At 46.1% G+C, this 23,596-nt stretch overlaps 1 protein-coding gene across 3 annotated transcripts in view; it reads left to right on the forward strand.

Moving 5' to 3' along the window:
• The window catches only part of SDK1 (sidekick cell adhesion molecule 1), a 978,776-nt gene that overhangs the window by 828,032 nt on the left and 127,148 nt on the right, over window positions 1–23,596 (forward strand). For all 3 annotated transcript variants that reach the window (XM_032259651.1, XM_032259652.1, XM_032259653.1), the window contains 5 exons: window positions 1,812–1,921; window positions 4,745–4,895; window positions 5,468–5,705; window positions 19,233–19,348; window positions 21,297–21,486. In XM_032259651.1, the coding sequence (XP_032115542.1) occupies window positions 1,812–1,921; window positions 4,745–4,895; window positions 5,468–5,705; window positions 19,233–19,348; window positions 21,297–21,486 (805 nt within the window). The remainder of the gene's footprint in view (window positions 1–1,811; window positions 1,922–4,744; window positions 4,896–5,467; window positions 5,706–19,232; window positions 19,349–21,296; window positions 21,487–23,596) is intronic.

Here is a 23,596-nt window from a genome sequence, read left to right on the forward strand (position 1 = left end):
CCAAAAGCAGCCACTTCCCATCCGCTACTCTCCCCATTCCCTGGCAGCCACCCACCTGCATTCTGTCTGAATGGATTGACAGATCCTGGACATTTCATAAAATGGAATTGCATGGTGCATGGACTTCGGTCAGGCTTCCTTCACTTTGCATCCATCATGTTTTGAGATTCATCCATGTGGTAGCAAGTGTGGGTGCTTTGTTCCTTTTTATGGCTGAATCCTGTTCTATGGTGCAGAGTCCTTTTGTGTATCCACTCAGTGCTGGGCGTTTTGCTTTGTTCATGGCTTTTGGCTGTTGTGACTAGTGCACTAGGAGCATGTGCCTGCAGGTATCTGTTAAGACACCTGTTGTCTGTTCTCTTGAGTCAGTGCCTGGGAGCGGAGTTGCTGGGTCACGCGGTGGCTCTGTGTGTAACGTTTGGAGGAGCCACTGACCATGTGGATGTTTTCAGTTGAGAGCACTGAGAGTTTTGCGCTTTGCCTTTAGAGTTGAAGCGAGCCACTGGCATGCCTGCTTATGCAGTCTCCTCTGCATCCATGTTTCCAGTTTACCAAGGTCGTTTGGAATTTTCCTGCCACCCTCCCAAGACTTGGCCACCTGCCAGCTTGGTTTCCTATCCTGTCATTTAAGCCACTTATGAAGTGTTAAATGCACCAGGCCCCAGGCCGATCCTGCTCTGGCAACCTATTTGTCCTGACATGCTCTCCATGCTGCAGAGATCTCCAAAGAAGAGCTCCAGGGCTCTCCTGGTGAACATGAGGCCATGGCTGTCTCCCCCATGATCCCTTCCTGGCGTGGCTTATGTGGCACCGTCAAAGGGGAGAGATGGACGTGGTCAGCCTGGTGCAGCAGTAGTAGAAGTGGCACTGGCACTCGGGTTTCTGAAAAGCGCAAGGATGAGTGAGAGGTGGGGCTCAGGGTCAGATTAGGGGAAATGAAAATGCTACTGAGCAGGCTGATGGTGTGGAGCTCCCAGACAGGGAGTAAAATCAGCACAAGACAGACCATGGGCAGGAGCAAAGACTCAGGAGAGGCAGAAGCTGGGGAGCTTGGACGGCACTCCATGGGCCTTGCCAGCAGACTCCGAAAAGGCAAGTGTCTGTTGAAGGGAGTGGCTCTTCCCTCATCAACGCTGCCACAAGGTTTCTTTAAACCCCTTAAGGTTTCTTTAAATCTTAAGGGTACTGTGCTTGCCAGTCTGGCTTCTAGGGCAGAAGCCTCGTCCTTCTCTGTCTAAGGACCTTTCTTATGCCATGGCCCTCAGGCACACACCAATGGTGTCTGTTTGGTGTGTGTTTGAGGCAGAAGGGGTTGGGGTAGGCTCAGGAGAGACTGAGCCCCTGACCAGCCCATGGTAGAAATGATGCTGGACCCCCAGCCTGTGCCCACAGCTCTGTCACTGCTCACTGTGGTCCTGGCCAAGTCTTTCTCTCCAGGCTCTCTCTGAGCCCTCACTTGTCAAACAGGAGGAAGGATGAGATGGTGTGGAAAGTCCCCTCCATCACTGATAGCCTCCAAGCCCTCAGAGGTTTGTTCCCAGGGGGCTCACCCTTCACTTCCAGTCGTCCTGTGACCCAGTTCTTGACTGTGAGCTTTTGACTAAAACTCACCCAGACTTGATGGTGGGCATAGCAAGAGCCTGTATCTCCAAGGCACAAGAAGGGATTGTGCAGAACTCAACTTGTCCCAGGTATGGGGATATCTTGCGGCCCTGCCCAGTTCACCAGGTACCAGCAGGTGCATGTGGTCTACAGGGCAGACTCAGTCCCTACGATGTGTCCAGCCCATCTCAGTGTCTCCCTCTGCACAGGTGGGAGCTATCGGTGACGAGGAGGAGTGGGTCACCCTCTATGAAGAAGAGAATGAGCCTGATGCCCAGATGCTGGAGATCCCAAACCTCACACCCTATACTCACTACAGGTGAGAACAGCAATGGTAAGCTGCTGCAGGAGGAAATGCTGGCAACCTACACAGGTGGCTTCTGTTAACAATAGTAAAACCCTGTCTTACATATGTAAATGAGATGTTTCTAAGTGGCAATAACAGTACATCAGAGCCTTAAGGAGCAGACAGGATGCATAGCTGGGTGTTATTACAGGGGAAATGATAGGTATATGTTAAACTCACAAGGTTCCTTCCATCAGTACCAGCCGGCAAAACACCTCATAGAAATGGCCCACTATTATAATAGGCCAAATAACGAAGAACCGCAGGCAGCGGAGACGTGGCACTTTACCAAACTCCACAACCTCTTGGGACTATTAACATGCTGTGTGCAAACAAAGCAGATGACCTAGGAAGATCCTCTGCTCCCTTTCCCAGGCAGGCCCCAGGAGCTGCTAGTCTCACTTATTAAGCACTTAATATGCCATTTAACCTTTAGCTTCTTGATCCCCAAAATGGGTCCGGACAGTAAATCCTTGGCCTTAACAAAGGGCAGGTTGATCATGAGCTGTTAGTGCTGTGATCACTTTCCGTAAGACCACTGAAGGAGATGAAATTTCCAGTTATCACCAGATGTTGAGTTTGATTATGTCATTGTTCTGCCAGGATGGATACATTTCATAAGATTGGAGAATGAAAGAATAGGAATTACTAATTCAGGGAGTAAAAGGTGAAATTACATCTTTGTGAAGAATTTTTTTCCAGCACAAAACCAAAGTTAGAGTTTTAAAAAAAGCAAAAGAACTAATGAGAGATGCCATTTAGCTTCTATTCATTTTAACATCCTTCAGAAGCTTAGAGCAGACAAATCAAGACATAATACACTGGTTTTTAAAGAAAAACCAGTTTAGGTTAAAATGAGCTGTTGGGATTCCAGACTTACCATGTGAAATTAACTGAAGCTATATAATTGTTTCAAAGATCAGAAACCATAATTAGAGATCAGTGTCCCTGTCTGAAATTCAGGTACATTTGGGGAACCTCTATAGTAAATGTGTATATGTACGCAAACTTGGGTTTTTTTCTTGTTGTAAACTGAATTTAAATAATTGTTTATATATGAATAAAGAAGAGATAGATCTGAAAGCATTCCTGTAGGTTTTAAAGAACATCTGACTTCCCCCTCATTTTGTTGTTAAGGAAACGGAGATAATCTGATTTGCCAAAGGTCTAACAGTTACTCATTGGATTAGAATCACAGAGTGTGGTGTGAACCCTGAAAATTTGAAACAGGTCTCAATTACTTTAGAAAGTTTATTTTGGCCGGGCGCAGTGCCTCACTCCTGTAATCCCAGCACTTTGGGAGGCCCAGGAGGGTGGATCATGAGGTCAGGAGATCCAGATCATCCTGGCCAACATGTTGAAACACTGTCTCTACTAAAAATGCAAAAATTAGCTGGGTGTGGTAGCACCTGTAGTCCCAGCTACTCAGGAGTCTGAGGCAGGAGAATCACTTGAACCCAGGAGGCGGAAGCTGCAGTGAGCCAAGATTGTGCTACTGCACTCCAGCTTGGGAAACAGAGTGAGACTCTGTCTCCAAAAAAAAAAAAAAAAAAAGTTTATTTTGCCAAGGTTGAGGATGTACCCATGACACAGCTTCAGGAAGTCCTGCCAACATGTGCACAAGGTGGTCAGGGCACAGCTTGGTTTTATACATTTTAGGGAAATGAGAGACATCAATCAATATAAGCCAGAAGGACATTGGTTCAGTCTTGAAAAGTGGGACAAGCAAAGGCAGCGAGACTCAAAGCAGAGACGGGGCTTCCAGGGCACAGATAGGTGAGAGACAAATGGTTGCATTCTTCTGGGTTTCTGATGAGCCTTTCCAAAGGAGGCAATCAGATATGCATTTTATCTCCGTGAGCAGAGAGATAACTTTGAATAGAGAGAAGCAGATTTGCCTTAAGCAGTTTCCAGCTTGAGGGTTTTTTTTGTTTTAGCTTCATGATTTTGGGGACCCAAGATATATTCCTTTCACAATAGGTTCTGGGGCCCTTTGTTCTTCTCCTGAACCAACAGAAAAAGAGGTGCAGGGGTGTCATTGGTCACTTAAAAGGCTGGACTTCAAAACTGCCAATTGGTAGTAACATCCCAACATTCTAATTCTGGTACCATAGCTACTTGCTCTTTAACCCCTTGAGGTTATCTGAAATTTGAATCAGCTGATGACAACTGATAATACCGATTTCTGGACACCCAACCCATCCAACTACGTTTCATTTGCAGATAGAAAATTGTTACATTGCAATTGATGTACCTGTACCATTCTTTGAAGGCTTTTAGGGAAAAAAAGGCCACATATGAAATTTGCTTTTTTGTTTGTTTGTTTGTTTGTTTGTTTTGAGACAGCGTATTACTCTGTCACCCAGACTGGAGTACAGTGGCGCGATCTTGGCTCACTGCAACCTCTGCCTCCCAGGTTCAAGTGATTTTCCTGCCTCAGCCTTCTGAGTAGCTGGGATTACAGGCATGTGCGGCCATGCCCAGCTTATTTTTGTATTTTTAGTAGAGACGGGATTTTGCCATGTTGGCCTGGCTACTCTGACCTCAGGTGATCCCCCACCGCCGCCCGCCTTGGTCTCTCTAAGTACAGGTGTGGGCCACTGCCCCCAGCCGCAATTTGCACTTTTAATGAAACCAAGTAAAAAGAGGGTGTTCTTGAGCAATGACCTTTATGATATCGGTAGACAGTTTTTTGAGCCTTCCCTTGAGAAACGGTCAGGGCCTTGTGATTTTGTTTTTTTTTTTTCCTTCTGACCTTTGCTTCGCCATAACTCTCATCGGTGGTTTTGCCTTTAGATTTCGAATGAAGCAAGTGAACATTGTTGGGCCCAGCCCCTACAGTCAGTCTTCCCGCGTCATCCAGACCCTGCAGGCCCCACCCGATGTGGCTCCAGCCAGTGTCACGGTCCGGACTGCCAGTGAGACCAGTCTTCGGCTTCGCTGGGTGGTGAGTGGGGGTGAGAAGGGAGGCTAGAGGCTCACGGGTCCTGAGTTAGCGGGGGCCCACAAAATCCAGGGCTTAGGAGTTTCTTAGTCACGCCTTTGTCCTAGTGAAAACTAATCTCATCGTTAAACCAAAAAGTATTGCATTTTACAATTAGTGTTGGCTCTCAGGCCAGCCCAGGAGATCCGATTAATTAGTAGCATTGCTTACTCTCTTCTTGGAACTGAGGACTATTCCTTGGGGCAGGAAAGCTGATAGTGCCGCAGGCCAGACCCCTAAGTCCTTAAGCTAGGTCAACATGGAACCAATACTCAGTATTTGTAAGAGAGCCAGCCTGATATTTAATCAGAACATTTGCCCACAAAATTAAGCCAAAATGTATTAAAAGAAATTATATGCAGCCAAAGTTACTGACAGGGTTTCATTTAATTCACCGAAAAAAGTTTTGGGGAAAAATTAAATAGATGCTTCTAAGACTATTTACCCCAGGAAAGCCTCTTCCATGGAGTTGGTCTCACCCGTGAGGGTGGCAGTTCTGAAATGTCAGCTCATCACACCCCCTTGTTCATTCCTAGCCCCTGCCCGATTCTCAGTACAACGGGAACCCCGAGTCTGTGGGCTACAGGATTAAGTATTGGCGCTCAGATGTCCAATCTTCAGCACTGGCCCAAGTCATCAGTGACCGGCTGGAGAGGGAGTTCACCATCGAGGAGCTGGAGGAGTGGATGGAATACGAGCTGCAGATGCAGGCCTTCAATGCCGTCGGGGCCGGGCCGTGGAGCGAGGTGGTGCGGGGCCGGACGAGGGAGTCAGGTGAGGGAAAGGCGATTCCTGTCCTGAAGACACCTCATTAGAGATGGGGCTGAGTGCCCCTGAGCCTCCGTATCCCAGCCTAGTGGTGTCTCATTGGCCTGTCGCACTTGTGTCTGTCTTGGAGCTTTCCTAATCCATGATTAGGCCAAAACTCGGCAGGAATTTCCATCCGACTTCATTAGGGCCCCAAGCCATTCATTGGAAACTGGTGGTGATTTCCAGCAGGGGCTCGACTCACATTACTGTTTTATAAATTAGGGATCATTTTCACCAACAATGACGAAAAGCAAGTGTGTGTAAAGATCAGATGGGGAATCTTTAAAATACAAGGGATTCAGGACCTTCTTGTCACAAATTAATAGGGGTAGTATAGTAAGTAATCCAGCCTGTAGTAATAACTAGACCTCCAAAAGTTTAATTGCTTGAACATAATAGGAGCTGACTTCCCACTTATATTGGGATCTAAGGTGGGTGTTCCTGTTTAGTGAGTGGCTCTCTTCCATGGGTGATTCAGGGACCCAGACTTTACTGTTCTGTGGGACTAATCTCCTTTTGCACCCAGCTGCCAGCAGGGAAAAGAAGGCAAAGAATGGGCCCCTTCACACCTATTCAGAAGTGGAACAACACCCTGTTCATCTTCTTTGGGCTCAGTCATGGGGTTCTGCCAGTTGCAAGAAAGAAATGGAGAAGTGTTTTTGGCCAACCTTGAGTAGACCTCTGCTGCACTGTGCTAATGCTGAAAGTAGGGCCACCTAATTTTTCAGGCTTTGTGGACTAACTTCCACTGGCCAACTGTGGGTTGGAGGAGCTTTTCTTGCCTCCCTTGAATTTTTAGAAACCCAGGGAAGGAGAGCAGTTACCGCTCATTAAGGACTCACTGTCACCTGCCCTTGGTCCCTTTAGTCTGATCTGAATTACTGAGGTTCTGTCTGGAGTAGGAATGAACCAGCTGCACCTCTGCCCAGTCTTCTTGGATGAAAGTCACGGCAGTGCTTGATAGAGGGAGGGGCTGTTAATTCTGGACTAACATAGGCTGTTGGAAATACGACTTAGATTCCTGACCTTTGTTCAGACATGGGATAAAGAGGAGGCCTAGAGGGTTGAGATGGAGAACCAGGCCAGCTGTCAGATGAAAAGGATAAGACTCCCTGGCCCCTTCCCCCAGGGGGCCTTGATGCATTTTGCTTATTGATGTCAAACCCTCTTATTTGCTCTCTTTTCCTCTCTTCACCGACTCTCTGTGTTAATGAGCATATTTGGCTCCATTGTTTCCGCTGTTGTAGACATGGCTCTGTTTCCTGGAGACAGCTCCTGAGCCCCAGCATGAGTCCTCCTTTACTTGTGGCTCCCAGGGGACAGAATCACCCTTGAAGCTGGGGAGTCAAGAGGTGGCCAGCGCCTGCCTACAGCTGTTTCCACCCCAGAGTCCTCAGAAATGCCCAGTGCCTGCCCTCTCCCCTACCTAGAGCCTCCCTGCTTCTGTCCCTGTGCTACGATGCCATGCAAAGAGACGGTTCCCCTATTATTGTTTTCAATAGAAAACAATAAAAATTAATTAACTTATTAGGTTCTGGAAACTGCCTTAGGAGACACAGTTGGAACTCAGAGTGGCTTTGATGGGAAATGGACAAAAGGATGAACTAGGAAGGCAAGTGCATGGCAGGTATCGGAGAAAAGCCTCACACAGTGAGAGGAGGCGGAGGACACTTGGGCACAGGGCCTGTTGGCATGACTGGAGGTGGCTTTGGGGGCCGCAGTCCTCAGGACGGAGGAGTATAAAAGGGAGAAAGGCATAGACACTTGGGGTGCCCAGGGCTCCCAGGGCTGGCCTGTCTGCTCCGAAGATGAAGAGGGAAACATGGAAGATGGTGCCGAGGTGGGAGGGTGGCCTCTGAGGACAGCTGGGATGAGGAAGCAGATCAGCTCCCAGCAATGAGGAAAGGGGCCCTGGAGCCCCGGGCACTGCCAGCCCCTCATCTCTTCCTAACGCTCATCTTAACCCTGCCAGGTACTGCAATGGGTGCAGATGTGCCCCATACCACCCCGCCACCCTTGAAGCAGCCAGGCCAGGGTAAGGAGTTTGCACCCTGGGCTTGGGCCCAGCAGTGCCTGACAACCTGAGGACACCAGTGCGGGCCCAGTTATCTGCAGGTGCCACCTGCTCTGTGTGCTATGGCATGGAATGGCCTGGGAAGCTCTGGACAAAGGCTCCTCTTGTCCTTTCTTGCTCATTCCCCAGCTCCCACCCGTGACAGGTCTGAACCTGCTGCTGCCTACGTATGTTGCTGTAATGCACAGTGGGTTGCATCGCAAACAGACCCCTGGGTTTCCTCAGTGCTCTTCTACTCTTGGTCACCAGCTCCAGGCAAAAGCTGCTGTGCCACTTGGTGGTTTTATTTCTTCCTACTCTTCTCAGAGCACAGGAGGTGAGGGTAGTTGGGAGGACTCTTACTCAGTAGTAGGGAGAAGCAGAGCCATTGCCATGTGGGAATGCTCTTAGGGTGGGGCGTGAACCCTGGAGCCCACTAATGGGAGCCCTGGAAAAGCAGCCGTGGTGACAACCTGTGTGCTTCTGAGAGGACCACTGTTTAAGGAGGGAACCACCCAAGCAGCAGAGTTGGGCCCGGTGTCCCTCGGCTCTCCTTTAGATTGCAGCTGTCATTATGTTCCAGAGGAAAGGTGGAGACACACCGACACTCAGCCTGGGATCATGATCACACGGATTTTGAAATGCTCTGTTATCTTCACTATCTGAATCTTTGTGACAAAGAAGAGAACTTGAGAACTTCAGAGGGACAGTTCTCAATCCAGTAAAAGGCAGGCCACAAAAATACTTTTTCAAAATTAAAACTTCTGCTATAACCAACAAAAAGTTATGGATAAAATATAAGTTTTTGAAATCTTAAATGTATTGGCTGGGCACGGTGGCTCACACTCACAATCCCAGCACTTTGGGAAGCCGAGTCAGGAGGATCACTTGAGTCCAGGAGTTCAAGACCAGCCTGAGCAACATAGCGAGACCCCATCTCTACAAAAAATACAAAATTAGCCAGGCTGACCAACATAGTGAGACCCCATCTCTACAAAAAATACAAAATTAGCCAGACTGAGCAACATAGTGAGACCCCATCTCTACAAAAAATACAAAATTAGCCAGGCATGCACCTGTAGTCCTATTGTAACCGAATGAATTAGAAGGAGTGCACCACGCTCTGAGTTCAAAATTAAGAGTCCTTTATTGATTTGCTGGCGACTGAGAGACGGCTAATGCTCAAAATTCCCTCGGTCCCAAGGAAGGGGCTTGATTAACTTTTATACCTTGATTGAGGTAGGGGAGGGGGAGCCTAGCTGAAGCAGAATTTTATAGAAGCAGAAAAGCAGGTTAGAGGAAGGGGCTGCGGACACAGGTGGTTTTCATACAATTACCAAGAAGGGGGGAATCAGGCTTCTTCTACTCAATGATCAAAGGGAAACTTTTTTCTTACAATAGCAGAGGGGAGGTATGTCTAGCAGGATGTGGTTACAATGGTTACAAGTGTTAGGAACTGTAGCTTCAATGCTTCTAAGTGCAGTATGACCCAGTTATGCACTCAGAGGGGCTGTGGTAGGAAGGGGGAAGGCAGGTTGGAGTTTACAGCTAAGATGGAGTCAGTAGCAGTGAGCCGAGATTGTGCCATTACACTTCAGCCTGGGTAACAAGAGCGAAACTCCATCTCAAAAAAAAATGATGGAGTCAGTGATGCTAGCCCTGGGTAGGTTATTATAGTCCCAGCTACTTGGGAGGCTGAGGTGGGAAGACGGCTTAGGCCTGGGAGTTTGAGGCTGCAGTGAGCTGTGATCATGCCACTGCACTCTAGCCTGACCAACAGAGTAGGATTGTGCCTCAGAAAAATAAGTAAATAAATAAATTCATCAACGCATTCATAAGGAAAACAGGAAATCCTCAGGTGTCAGAGATGTAACAGGAACTAGAAAGAGTTCAGCAGGAGGTCCTGGGCTGGTGCCACAACTGCCCTGGGTGGGGTGGGGATCAGGCTGGTTCTTTCCTGGTGGTTTCAGGACCTGGGATTTGATGGCCATGCAGGAACAGGAGAGTCAGCTATGAATCTGTATAAGGTGAGAGTTAGGGCCTAAACTCCTGCACTTCAGACATGGCTCTTGAAGGCCATTCCCTCCTTCCTAGCAGAGGCTGAAACTCTCTGCCTGCAGAGTTTTGACCATATGTCTATCTGGAGACAGAGTAGAGAATGAAAAGTCACTCTGAGTCCTGTGCCCAACTCGATGCTAGGTTTTGAATTTTCATTATATGAATGGCCCAGGAACTCCCAGAACAGAAATTAATATGACGTTTGGTTCCAGAAACCAAAAGCACAAGCAACTAAAGAAAAAGTAGATACATTAGACCTCATCAGAATGAAAACCTTTTTAACATGCTTCAAAGAATGTTATGAAGGAAATGAAAAAACTCCCCAAATGGAAGAAAATATTTGCAAATTATGTATCTCACGAGGGATTTATAGCTAGAATATATAAAGACCTCTTACAGCTTCACAACAAAAAGACAAATGACTCAATTAAAAACTGGGCAAAGGATCGCCATAGACATTTCTCCAAAGGAGATTTACAAATGGCCAGGAAGCACTTGAAAAGATGCTCAACATCATTAACTGTTAGGGAAATGCAAATCTAAGCCATAACAAGATATCACTTCACACTCCTAAAATAAGATGGCTAAAATAAGAAAAGGTGGACAATAACAAGTATTGGCGGGCATAGAGAAATTGGAACCTTTGTACGTTGCTGGTAGGAATGTAATATGATGCAGAAACATTGAGAAACAGTTGGCATTCCTCAAAAGGTTGAGCAGGGAGTCACCATGCAACAAAGCCATTCCACTCCTGGGTATATACCCAAGAGAATAGAATTCATATGTCTGCACAAAATCTTATGCATGAATGTTCATAGCAGCTTTATTCACAGTAGCCAAAAAGTGGAAATAGCCCAAATGTCTGTCAGTTGACGAATGGATAAATAAAATGTGGTCTATACAATGGATGATTCAGCAATAAAAATGGATGGAATTCTGATACATGCGGCAGTGTGGATGAACCTTGAAAATATTAGACCAAGTGAAAGACACCAGTCACAAAAGACCACATATTGTGTGATTCTATTGGTATGAAACATCTGGAATAGGCAAATATAGAAAGGCAGAAAGTGAATTCCTGGTTTCCTAGACCAGGGGAGAACATTTGAGAGGAATGGGAAGTGATTGGTAATGGAAACGGAGCTTCCTTTGGGGATGATGAGATGTTCCAGACTTCATCATGATGATGATTACACAGCTCGGAATTCACTAAAAAGCATTGAATTGTACAATTTAGGGGAATTTTATGATATATCAATCATCTCATAATAAGGCTTTTTTTAAAAAAAAAAAAAAGCTCAGCCTTCCTGAGATTAATTTTATACAGATAAAATGTCATTAAAATAAGTATGGGCTAGGGGCCGTGATTCATACCCACAATCCCAACAGTTTGGGAGGCAGAGGCAGGAGGATTATCAGGAGTTTGACGCCAGCCTAGGGAACATAGCAAGACCCCATCTCTACAAAATAAAAATTAAAACTACAGAAAATTAGCCAGGCATGATGGCACATGCCTGTAGTCCTGGCTACTTGGGAGGCAGAGGAAGGAGGACCACTTCAGCCCAGGAGGTCTAGCCTGCCATGAGCTATGATCACACCACTGCACTCCAGCCTGGGTGACAGAGCAAGATCCTGTCTCTAAAAAAAATAGTAAGTATGGCTCATAGATTGCACACTTTGCCTATGGTTGGAAGGCCCTGAAGATGTGTGTATAGTATCTTCTTACTCTCAGAGAAAACAGTGATCAACTCTTCCTGAAATAGTTACATATTATACTCCAATAAAGGATTTTACTCTCCTCCAACAATAAAATAAAAAGAAATACACAAAAAACTAAAGAAACATGGTTTCAGGCCAGACCATCTGGGCAACCAAAAGAAGAAAAAAATGACTCCTCTAGAGATATATTGCCAACACCAAATTATCCAAAATAAAAATTAAGCCTTTTTAAAGATGAATCACAATTGTGAAGCACACAGGCAATAATTTGCCATGACTAAAAATGACCAGCTTTTAAAAAAGCAGGAAAGAAAGATAGAGGGCTTTGATTGCATTAAAATACATACAAGTATGAGATAAAATATATGACTACATTTAAAATGATTAAAGTCTTAGTAAGAAAGATTAAGATACCATTTCTTAAAGCAGATCTTTTTAAAGAAAAAAACAAATGGGACACAATCATTGAAAATGAAAGCAGTTTAGACACAGTTTCTTCATGTTGGTCAGCCTGGTCCAAAAAGAGAATTACCAAATTAGAAGCTAGATTTAAGTAAATAACTCTAAAAACAACATAAAGACGTAAGGTTGAAAATATGACAGCGAGATTAAAAGGCATAAAGAACGGAGTGAGAAGATCTACCGCATAGCTAATCAGACTCAAAAGGAAATGAAAGAGGAAGAAAATGAGAGTGACAAAATACACAAAGATAATAGCTGAGAAATTCCAAGGTTGATGGAAAGCATTATTTACAAGACTGAAGAAACACAAATCCTTCGTGGAATAAATAAAATCAAATTCATACCAAAATATATTTGGTACAACTGTAAAATTCCAAAGAGAAAATCTTAAAAAACAGTTGGAGTGAAAGGCAGATAATCACAAAGGTAAGGCCATTTGACTGAAGTGACTACTCAAGAACAATAGAGGCCAGAAGACAATGGTATAATAATCTTGAAGGAGCTAAAAGAAAATAATTGTCAACTTCAAATTTTATACCCAGCTAAACTAATCTTCTAGGATTTTTATTCAGAAAACAACAGACTAAATGTAATATAAAATGAAGGCAATTTAATCAAAATAGAAATATCATTTTTATAATTTTTCAAAGAATACTTTTTTTTTTTTTTTTTTTTGAGATGGACTCTCACTCTGTCATCTAGACTGGAGTGCAGTGGCATGATCTTGGCTCACTGCAACCTCTGTCTCCTGGGTGCCAAGTGATTCTCCTACCTCAGCCTCCCAAGTAGCTGGGATTACAGGTGCCTGCCACCATCACTGGCTAATTTTGTATTTTTATTAGAGATGGGGTTTCACCATCTTGGCCAGTGAACTCTTGACCTAAAGTGATCTGCCCACCTTGGCCTCCCAAGGTGCTGAGATTACAGGCATGAGCCACCACACCTGGCCAAAAACACTCTTTTTTATTTTTATTTTTATTTAAATAGGAAACCTATGGCAAAACTGCTGATTTGAGATTAGAAAACTGTTGATCTATTTTTTTTTTTTTTACAAACATTTCCAGCTGTATCTTTATAGTAGTCAAGAAGAAAATGCAAAGGATAATATTTTATGTGTAAATGCATTCCAGGCTTTTTCTTCTGACTTTGTTCTTTTCAGATAATCTTGTATCATCTTTTGCACAAGAACCCTGAAGAGACTTTCTCTAGCAATATTGTTTATTTTTGTAGACACTACTATGTTTTAATTAATATTGAGATATAGATTTTGTATCAAAAGAAGCAAGTGGATTTGTCTTTGTCCTAGCAGATTGCATCATGTATGGTGATATGGTTTGGCTCTGTGTCCCTACCCAATCTTATCTCAAATTGTAATCTCCATGTGTCAAGGGAGGGACCTGATGGGAAGTGATTGGATCATGGGGGAAATTTCCCTCATGCTGTTCTCATGATAGTGAGTTCTCATAAGATCTGATGGTTTTATAAGGGGCTCTTTCCCCTTTGCTTTCTCCTGCTGCCATGTGAAGAAGGCCCTTGCTTCTCCTTTCCCTTCCACCATCATTGTAAGTTTTCTTAGGCCTCCCCAGCCATGTGTAACTGTGAGTCAATTAAACCTCTTTCCTTTATAAATTACTCAGTCTCCGGTATTTCTTTATTGCAGCATGAAAATAGACTGATACATGTGGCTAGACAGGAATCACATAGAGCCGTCACAAAATCAGCTGTATCAGTCTCACTGTTTTTCTGTTTATAGTTCATATTCTGTTCACTTGTTGGGAAGATTTTGATCAAGAATAGGAATTGTTCTTGCAACTGAAGCTTTGTTTTGTCAGTTATTACATTCTTTTTTTTGAGAGTTATAACTTATAGAAGGGCAGTTTTTAGTTTTTAATTGAATTTGTGTTTAATTAGAAACTTTGGTGCAACAGATATCACTCTGCAAAGAAAATAGTTTTAGTTCATTTATTTTCATCAAAAAAATTATAATTGGGTTATTGATCTTCATTTCAAGATGTGGATGATTCAGATACTGGACATGTTTCATGATGGAATAACAAACTCCCAGGGACCCCTCTTGGACCACTCTGTGGTCTGTGCTGGTTCCCTGTCTCAGGTCCTCCTCCCACCTGGGGATTCTCAGGTGCCCAGATGCTCCAGGACTTCAGTTTCCCCACCTTGTTAGCTCATCAGAATGGAGCTTTCACAGCCTCCTCTGGGAATCTCCCCACCTCTGACTGACAAGGCCTTCCCAGGTCCAGCAGTTTTGACTTTTTGCCTTCCCTGGCTCTACTGACATCTGACACTTACTCTCCCCAGCAGTGAACTTGGTCCTTTTTTGAGATGGGGGGAGGCAGGGAGGAGATAGGGAGGTGAAGGGGTTGTCAGAGCTGAATGGTAAAATGGACCCAATGGAGACGGAGAGGGATTGGAGAGAGAATAAAACCACTACCCTTTTTCTGAAATAAGTCTCCCCTCAATGGAGATAGCAGCTCCTAGGTGCTTAGGAATGGTGCAGTGTGCAGGAGTGCTGAAAACATGCAACGAACACAGAGCAGAACACTTGGAGCCACATTTCAGTGACGTTTACAGTTTTCAAGTACAGTTTAACGGATTCTTTGGCATGTTATGATATATTATGATATATTCTAACGACAAATGAGGCCTTAAAAACCAAGAGAGACCACATGAGGAGTAATAACAAACTGCATAGTGTAAAATCCTACAGAGGGGAGAGAAAAAAATAAAGGAGAAAATAAGCCATGGAATGGCTTTGTTTTTAATGAAAGGGGAATTCCTAAGAGCATCTCAAAACACAAGATGTAAGGTTAGAAAAGGAGTTGCATCTACCTCAAAATAGATGATGGGTAAGATGTTTCTTTTTCAATTCTTGAAAACTTTCCAACTCCAGGACAGATGTTGTCCTGGGAGAATTTGAATTTGCTGAAATTTTTATCCTGAACTCTGCCATTTTCTTTCCTTTAGCCACCTCACTTCCCTGTCTCCATGTAAGAAATCCAGCCACATTCAAAGCCTAATAGGTGTCTGAGCTGCTGCAATCCCCAGGTTTCCCTCATTCTTCGAGAGCACAGTTGGCTCTCCAGTAACTAGATGCACATCCTGCCACATCTTAGGAAAACAGCTGTGATTTGTCGGTCTATAGGGAGAATTGGGCACTTACAGTTTCAAAGAGTGACCCACAGGAAGCATTAAGGATTACAGAAGTGGAACATATATGTTGCTGTGGCAATGGCCTCTCTTTTTACAGACAGGGACAGAGGTTTTAGGACCTAGTACTGACGTCTTGGGCATACAGTGTGTTTGGTATTCTTATTTTACTCTAAATAAAGTCAGATACATTACAAATTTAAATTTACCTTTTTTTAATGTTAATGACCCCTTTAGCTCATAGTTTATTCAGGGTTTATCAATTTTGTTTGTTTGTTTGTTTTCAAGAGTTTCACTCTTACTGCCCAGGCTGGAGTGCAATGGCACAATCTCAGCTCACCACAATCTCTGCTTCCCGGGTATAAGTGATTCTCCTGCCTTAGCTTCCTGAGTAGCTGAGATTACAGGCCACCATGCCCAGCTAATTTTGTATTTTTAGTAGAGGCAGGATTTCTCCATGTTGGTCAGGCTGGTCTCAAACTCTTGACCTCAGGCGATCCACCCGCCTCAGCCTCCCAAAGTGCTGGGATTATAGACCTGAGCCACCGGGCTCAGCCTGTCAATCTTTTTTATAATATGAACAATGTGCAACCATTTCCTGCTAACAGCCATGGTGGTATTTAAGACATCCTGTGGGAGCTCTGTGCAGGCCTAGGGAGCAGGAGTAAGCCAGGTGGAGCCATAGCTGGAAGGCACCAGGAACCCAGGGCTGAGTCTGTGGCAAGCCCCCTTCTTCTTTGGAGAATGGGGCAAACTTAACATTGCAAGTCTTCCATTTCTGTGACAGCACTCTGCTCAAATAAATTGATATTGTTTTATTAACACACTGAATAACTGAATGAACGACTCAACTGACATATTTGGGAAGATTGGACTGACTGACATCTTCCTCCAGAAATACAAGGGGGCTCACTGTGATTTTATAGTGACAGGCATAACTGGGAGTTTTCTATTTTGTGGACACACTCACTGACCTATACTCGACAGCTGATCTAATGCCTATGCAGGGAAGGTGCCCAGCATGGTAGGGAGAGAAGGGTTCAGGAGAGATGCTGACTCCCAGGGCTCTGAGGACCAGGGAACGTGCCCCTCCCTGGGGGCAGGCATCTCAGATCTTTGCTCTTCAGGCTCCTCTGTGATTTCTCCTCTGGGTAGACCCCACAGGGTGTGGTGAGATCGCTGACCCCCCATCCTGAGGCTTAGTCATCTTCAGCCGCTGGCCCTGTTAGGCTATGGCCTGCTATAGGCCTGCCCTTTCTTGCCCCTCTCTTGTCTAGAAGAATGCCTGTTTGGTGGTGAGGGGAGAAGCTTGCTATACAGCATGAAAACACCTCTTCCAGGATGCAAACCAACACTGGCATTGTCTTAAAAACTGTGTTTGTGTCATAGCAGAATACCCCAAACAGGGTAGTTTAAATGGCAGAAATGTATCCTGTTACCATTCTGGAAGGTGGAATCTGAGCTGGAGGTGTCAGCAGGGCCATGATCCCCCTGAGGCTAGGGAAGGATCTGTCCTCAGACCCTCTCCAGCGTCTGGTGGTTCCATGGCCAGGGCAGCCTCTCTCCCATGTCCCCACGGCATTCTCCCTGTGTGCTGTGTCTGTCTCCTCCCATGTCCCCACGGTGTTCTCCCTGTGTGTTGTGTCCATCTCCTCCCATGGCACTCTCCCTATGTGTGTGTCTGTGTCCAAATTCCTTTTTTCATATGGACACTAATCATATTGGATTGGGGGCCCACCCTATGCAGTGTGACAATCAAATGTCACAGTTTGCATTATTGTGCAGTCCCCCCACCCCCGATGTTAGACTAAATAACATTGCTACCCTCTCAGTCTCTGTGTAATGAGGAGGAAGTCTGAATGTCTGAAGGAATGGATAAGTGAATGAATAGATGGATAAGTGATGGGTGAGTGGATGGATGGATGGTAGATGAATGAATGAGTGGATGGGTGGTAGGATAAATGGATAGACAGGTGGGTGGATGCATGGATGAATGGATGGGTGGGTGGGTGGATGGATAGATAGATGGGTAGTTGGATGGATGGATGGATGAGTGAATGGATAGATGGGTGAGTGGGTGGATGGATGGATAGATGGATGGATGAGTGAATGGATGGATGGGTGGAGGGATGGATGGATTGATTGATTTATGGATGGATGGATGGATTGATTTATGGATGGATGGATGGATGGATGGATGGATAAGTCTAAGAAAGAGCAGAGCAAGCCCTGCGAGTGTTCTGCTACAGAGGTGCATGTGTGCATCCTGCTGTTCTTGGAGCCCTAGTAGGCTTGCAAAGGGGAAGGAAACAGATGCTTCCACTCACCTCTGTGTGCCAGCACCCTACCAGGCACTTCTCAGAGTTCGCTTTCATTCTCACTCTATAGGTTAGGACTAGTCATAGCATCTCCTTTCACTTTCTTCAAAACAACTAGCTATTGAACACCTGTTGACCAACAAGTGCTGGCCACCAAGAGGGGAGAGGGAGAAGACTCGAAGGAAGGTGGCCAGGCTTAGCGTTTCACAAATGGGACAATTGAGACACAGGTGATCAGGGCAGCATCCCTGGCTTCCACCGAGTCTGGCCTTACTCCGTCACCGCAGGCTACTTCCCTGGGTATCCTGGAGACCACCCGAGTTCAAAAGGAAACTTTACCACCAAGCAATAACCTCCCAGAGCCTCCATTGCTCTGAGGACTCCCATGGTACCTCTCCCCCATAGGACATGTTGGACTTGAAGTGTCTCCTTTTTCAACCATGGTGGCCCTGAAGTGTGGTGGGATCTTCAGGCCCAACTGAGAGCAACTCCTCCTTGTTGTTTATAAACAGTGCCTTCTCTGACTTTGCTGGAGGCTAGCTCAGGTCCAGGTTTTCTTATCTGAATGGCGTTTGAAGTTTAAATGGGTCCACAAGAAAATTAATAGAGCAAATGGAGATTATCTAGAATATAATGCCCTTGCTTTTAAAGTTTCACTGCTTTCATACACATTATATCTGAATCATTGCAAACCTATCAAGACAAATTAGTTCATTGATAGTGTAGACAGAAGAGAGATTGCATGAAAGTAAGAAAATGATCTGACATGTGGGCCGGGCACGGTGGCTTACACCTGTAATCCCAGCACTTTAGAAGGCCAAGGCAGGCAGATCACTTGAGGTCACGAGTTCGAGATCAGCCTGGCCAATGTGGTGAAACCCTGTATCTCCTAAAAATACAAAAATTAGCCAGGTATGGTATGAGGTGCATGCCGGTAATCCCAACTACTTTCAAGGCTGAGGCAGGAGAATTGCTTGAACCCAGGAGGTAGAGGTTGCAATGAGCTGAGATCAACACTACACTCCAGTCTCAAAAAAAGGAAAATTATCTTACATGTGCATGGGTCAAGAAGGGCATGGCTGGCCTCTGCTGCCCATCTCCTTGTAGAAAAGCATTCATTAAAATGGATGAATGCAATTTTCTCAGCTTTAGTTTTCTCACTGGTAGAAAAGAGGTAATGATACCTACTTCACTGGGATCATTGTGGGATTAGATGCAATTACGTAACTAAAGGCAGTTGGCACAGACAGGCACCGGATAAGCACCTAGTCAATCTGCCCTCCCTTTCCCTTCTTTTATATAAATCCTCATGTCCCCTCCTCTCTTCAGCCTCTCCTGTCCCTGTCAAGGAATACCATGTTTAGAGCTGTCAGTGAACTGGCGTATGTCTGAAAGTGAGGATTTCCTACTTGAGATAAAAGTCTGCAGTTTCTACAAGTTAATACAGCAAACAGACCAAGCATCTTCTTTGTTTTTCTTGCTGGGTAGACTCAGGTAAAGCTGAGCTGCTAAATACCCAGGATTTATGGAATTTGTTACTAATATTAAATAGATTTACATGTCTGTTATACTCCTGCAGGTTTAATCTGATCACTACAGAATGCTCAGAATACGTTGCTGTTTCAAGGACAACTTGATTATTTGGGTGAAAACTGGATCTTTATTTGTAGAAGCTTTAGACTTTGGATGCCAATCTACTTCACTGGTTCTTTGCAGTTCCTTCAGCAGCCCCTGAAAACGTGTCAGCTGAGGCTGTCAGCTCAACCCAGATTTTACTGACGTGGGCTTCCGTGCCAGAGCAGGACCAGAATGGACTCATACTGGGCTACAAGGTGTGTGATGGGGTGACTTCCCTTTGCGTAGAGTGGCCTGGGGGCAATGCTACCATGTGCCATTCCCCCAAAGCAATGAGCCTTCTATTCTCCCACAGATCTGCAGCACCAGCCAGTTTGTGATTTTTATTAATACATCCTGTTGTTGGCTGGGCATGGTTGCTCATTCCTATAATTGCAGCACTTTGGAAGGTGAAGGCAGGTGGATCACAAAGTCAGGAGTTCAAGACCAACCTGGCCAACATGGTGAAATCCCATCTGTACTAAAAATACAAAAAAATTAGCAGGGCATGGAGGCACGTATCTGTAATCCCAACTACTCAGGAGGCTGAGGCAGGAGAATTGCTTGAACCTGGGAGGCAAAGGTTGCAGTGAGCCAAGATCATGCCACTACACTCCAGCCTGGGTGACAGAGACCCATCTCAAAAAAAAAAAAAAAAAAAAAAAAAAATGCACCCAGTTGTCCTATCTAAGCCTCATTGCTGTCTGGGAATTAGGCATTAGTATAACCACATCACAAATGCCAAAACAGGGTGCCTGAAGGAAAGCACAGCAGGAGGGGAACTGACCTCCGGGCCATGCCTGGCTCTGCCCTTGCTGGCCTCGGTGCTGCGGGCCAGTTACTGAAAGCCTGTGCCTGTGTCTCCCTACTTGTAAAATGGGAAAAACAATAGTAGCTTCATCCCAGGGTTGGTGTGAGAATTCATTGGGTCTTTTACACAGCACACCCTGCTCATGTGAAGGGCTGGGAGAGGCAGATCACTGTGTGAGGGTTTCTATGTGTGTCCTCACAGTCCCAGCAATGGCATCAGCTAGAAGGGTTGGGTCTGTTCCAGCTTCTCTGGGGCACCATTTCTGGGTTCCATCTTCCATGCATCCACCCCAGCCCTTTAAAACCCCTTTCTCTTCCCCAGGGGCAACAGGCTGTGTCTCCCCATTTGCTCCTTGGCTCAGCAATGCCAGACATCAGAATGAGCACTTCTGGACCCAGCCAGCAAGGCCATGCTTGTCACATTGCTGCTCACTGTGTTTTGAGCGTGTCTCCTCTGCCTTTCCATACTTCACATCCCTATTCTTTGCTTCCCTCGCCTGCTCTCCTATGCCTTCCACCTTCCCTGGGCATTCTAAGTTCTCCCTACTGTCTCTGTGACACATGGCAGTCCCATTGAGTGGGTTCAGTGACCAAAATTCCACACTACCTTCCTGGGGCCCACAGAAACATGCTTGCTGTGCTATTTTCAAATGCCTCTTTGATGACTCTGTCCTTTATGGCCTTCCAGGTCCCTGATCTCAGGGAGTAGTTCAGAGAGGGTGGGTGTTGAGTGAGGACTTCGTAGGAGGCTCTGGAGCAGAGCAGCTTGGGGTGGGGTGCCCTGGAGGAGAGCAGCTTGGGGTAGGGTGCCCTGGAGCAGAGCAGCCTGGGGTAGGGTACCCTCGAGCAGAGCAGCCTGGGGTGGGGTGCAGAGCAGCCTGGGGTGGGGTGCCTACAGCTTGCGCAGCTGCAGATGGCCCAAGGAGGATGAAGCTCCCATCTGTGTGGGACAGCAGGTCTTCTGGGGCAAGAACCCAGCTTCCATGGCTGGGAAACCCAGTGGGCTGCTGGCTCCTGTGGCAGGAAGCAGAATGTGTCTGTGTCCATCATCTAGTCTTTGTTTTAGTGGCTGTGGTTGGCATGGCTGCATTTGGGCCCTCAGACCATGCAAATTACGACCAGGCAGCAGACTCGCCAAGCCATGGACGCTAACTCAACATCCCCTGGAGCATAGTCACTCTACCACCACCTTCCTCCCTCAATGCCAGTGGGTACAGATTAGCCTTGCAGGCAGCTGTCCTCAGGGACAAAGCACAGCTGTCTAGGCCTTGAATAATGACGGTGGCCTGCCCTGTGCCACAGAGGTCCCTCCTGGCACCCGATGCCTCATAACCCTCTACTGTGTTGATGCCGCAGATTCTGTTCCGGGCCAAAGACCTGGATGCGGAGCCCAGGAGTCACGTGGTGCGAGGGAACCACACGCAGTCGGCGCTGCTGGCAGGCCTGCGCAAGTTTGTGCTCTACGAGCTCCAGGTGCTGGCGTTCACCCGCATCGGGAACGGGGTCCCCAGCACGCCACTCATCCTGGAGCGCACCAAGGATGACGGTATGTCCAGGCTTCGTGCCTTCGGGGGCCTCGCAGCCTCCCAGCTTGGCATTTCCAATGCAAACAGTTTGGGTTGTTGTCGCTTTTAACTTAATTTTCAAACCACTTTCTTTTGCAGTTGAGGGAAACAAAACAAAATTATTTTTCAGTCGCTGAGCATTTATATGGCCAATTTCAGCCTGGAGTGGATTTTTACAGCCTAATTATGAATCTGTGCAGAGTTTCCCTCATAACTCTGCTGTGGGCAGTGCTGGGAAGAGGCAGTAAACGCTGGGGCTGGGCTGAGCTGTGGATGTGAGCTGTGGACGCTCCTCTTGGCCGGGGCTACACACACCCAGTGTAGCGCCCCCTTATCCAGCAACACAGCCCAGGACCCCTAGGGGATGCCTGAACTGCAGACAAGAGGGGACAACTATAGCTTAAAAAATCCACAGTGGGCCTCATGCCTTAATTATCTCGGCACCGCCCCGGTCTCACCGTTTGCACTGTGAGAGATAATTAGAAGTTGTAGAAAGCCCCATGTTTGACGCCCCAAGGTCCCCAGATCCCCGTGTTTCCAGACCTGAATAACAAGCACGTCTTGCCAGCTTTGTTTTTATGGAAGTCTAAATCATCCGTAAATATGTTTTCCCGCTTTGCAGATGTCAAAGAGGTAAAGGTTAGCGCCGTTACATTTTCATTATTAAACAGACTGTAATGAATACATCAGGGGAAGAAATACTGATCTCCCTCCCCCCAAAAACACCCACCTTGGGGATCATCAGAAGCAGCTGAAAAAGTGAAATGACTGTAGGTTTCCTTAAGCATCTTTGCTAAGCAACTAACTTAGCCTGGAAACTCTCTTAACTGCTGAGTGGAAAGCACTCTCTTCAGGTGACTCAGAGAGCACCATCCCCTAGCTGAGCCCAGCCTCAGGGAGAGAAAGGAGCCCTATGGAAGGTCTTGTCCATCCTTCCCTGACACAGCGTCTCAGGCTAGAAGGGGATCCAGGAGAGGAAGGGAATGTGGATGTTGTTTCTTTGCAAAGCGATCTGCAGCTCCAGTGCGGTGCGTTCCAGGTTTCCCAAATGAAAGTAAAAAGGGGCATATTGGAAACTATGTCTAACACCAGGCCCATTGCAGCTACCCATCGTGACGCACATGTTGGTGAGTCCTGGAGTGCTGTTTCTTCCTCTCTCACTGCCCTCCTCCTCATTCCAGCCCTCTCCTGGGCTCAGGGGAGCAACGCCACTTAAGGCTGAAGTCAGTGTTTGCGTATCTGTGACCTAGTCCTAGTTGCGAGAGCCTGTGGCCTCCTTCAGACATTTATTTCACCCCAGAATAGGTGTCATGACACACGTTCAAATTTCAAAATACTGTTTCCAGCGTCATAGCCAGGGGCAGAACTCAGAGGCCTAGAATGACGAGCACAGCCTTTTATTTCCGTATTGATTGTTTCATGCCCATTGCCTCTTATCTGGGAATCAATCAGTTATTAATTCCAACAAGAAGCTCTCATACTGGCCACACACTTACTTGTCTGTACGTTTAAGTAAATATATTTTATGAGGGCTCCGACCCTATTATTGAGCAGCTCCACCACACCTAACTGCTTTTTGAATTATCGGTGCACCGAACCGCACGCAAGAATTATTATATGCATTTGCGCACATCAACTCTTAATTTTCTAGGACGATGTGGGAGAGAGGTGGCATGCCTACGGGAAGAGTGATTGAGGATAAAGTCGTTGTTTCATCAGAAATTGTAACCTCCGTTAGAGTTGGGAAGAACTTCAGGCCACCTTATCTACCACCTGCTTTGCAGATGTCAAACCCAGTAAGGGGATCTGAGCTCAGATGAGGGAAATCTTCTCTCTCAACCTGATGTTTGCTCTCAGAGTCATTCAGCAACTGGTATACTTGTTTCTCAGCATACTGGTTACACTCACACTGTTCCTGGCATAGTTCAGGAGCCCTGCTTTTGAGTCATAGAAAGCAGACGGGCAGGGTTTGAAGTGAAGTGTTTTCTCAAGATCCTGAGGGAGCCATACTAGTCGTGAGGTTCCAAAAGTCATCGGTCCAAAACTTCAGAGGGTTCTAAACCAACGACAGTGTAGTCTGTGGTAGTGACT

The sequence above is a fragment of the Sapajus apella genome, unplaced genomic scaffold (genome assembly GCF_009761245.1).
Source record: "Sapajus apella isolate SASKATOON/1434 unplaced genomic scaffold, GSC_monkey_1.0 scaffold110, whole genome shotgun sequence".
Classification (NCBI taxonomy): domain Eukaryota; kingdom Metazoa; phylum Chordata; class Mammalia; order Primates; family Cebidae; genus Sapajus; species Sapajus apella.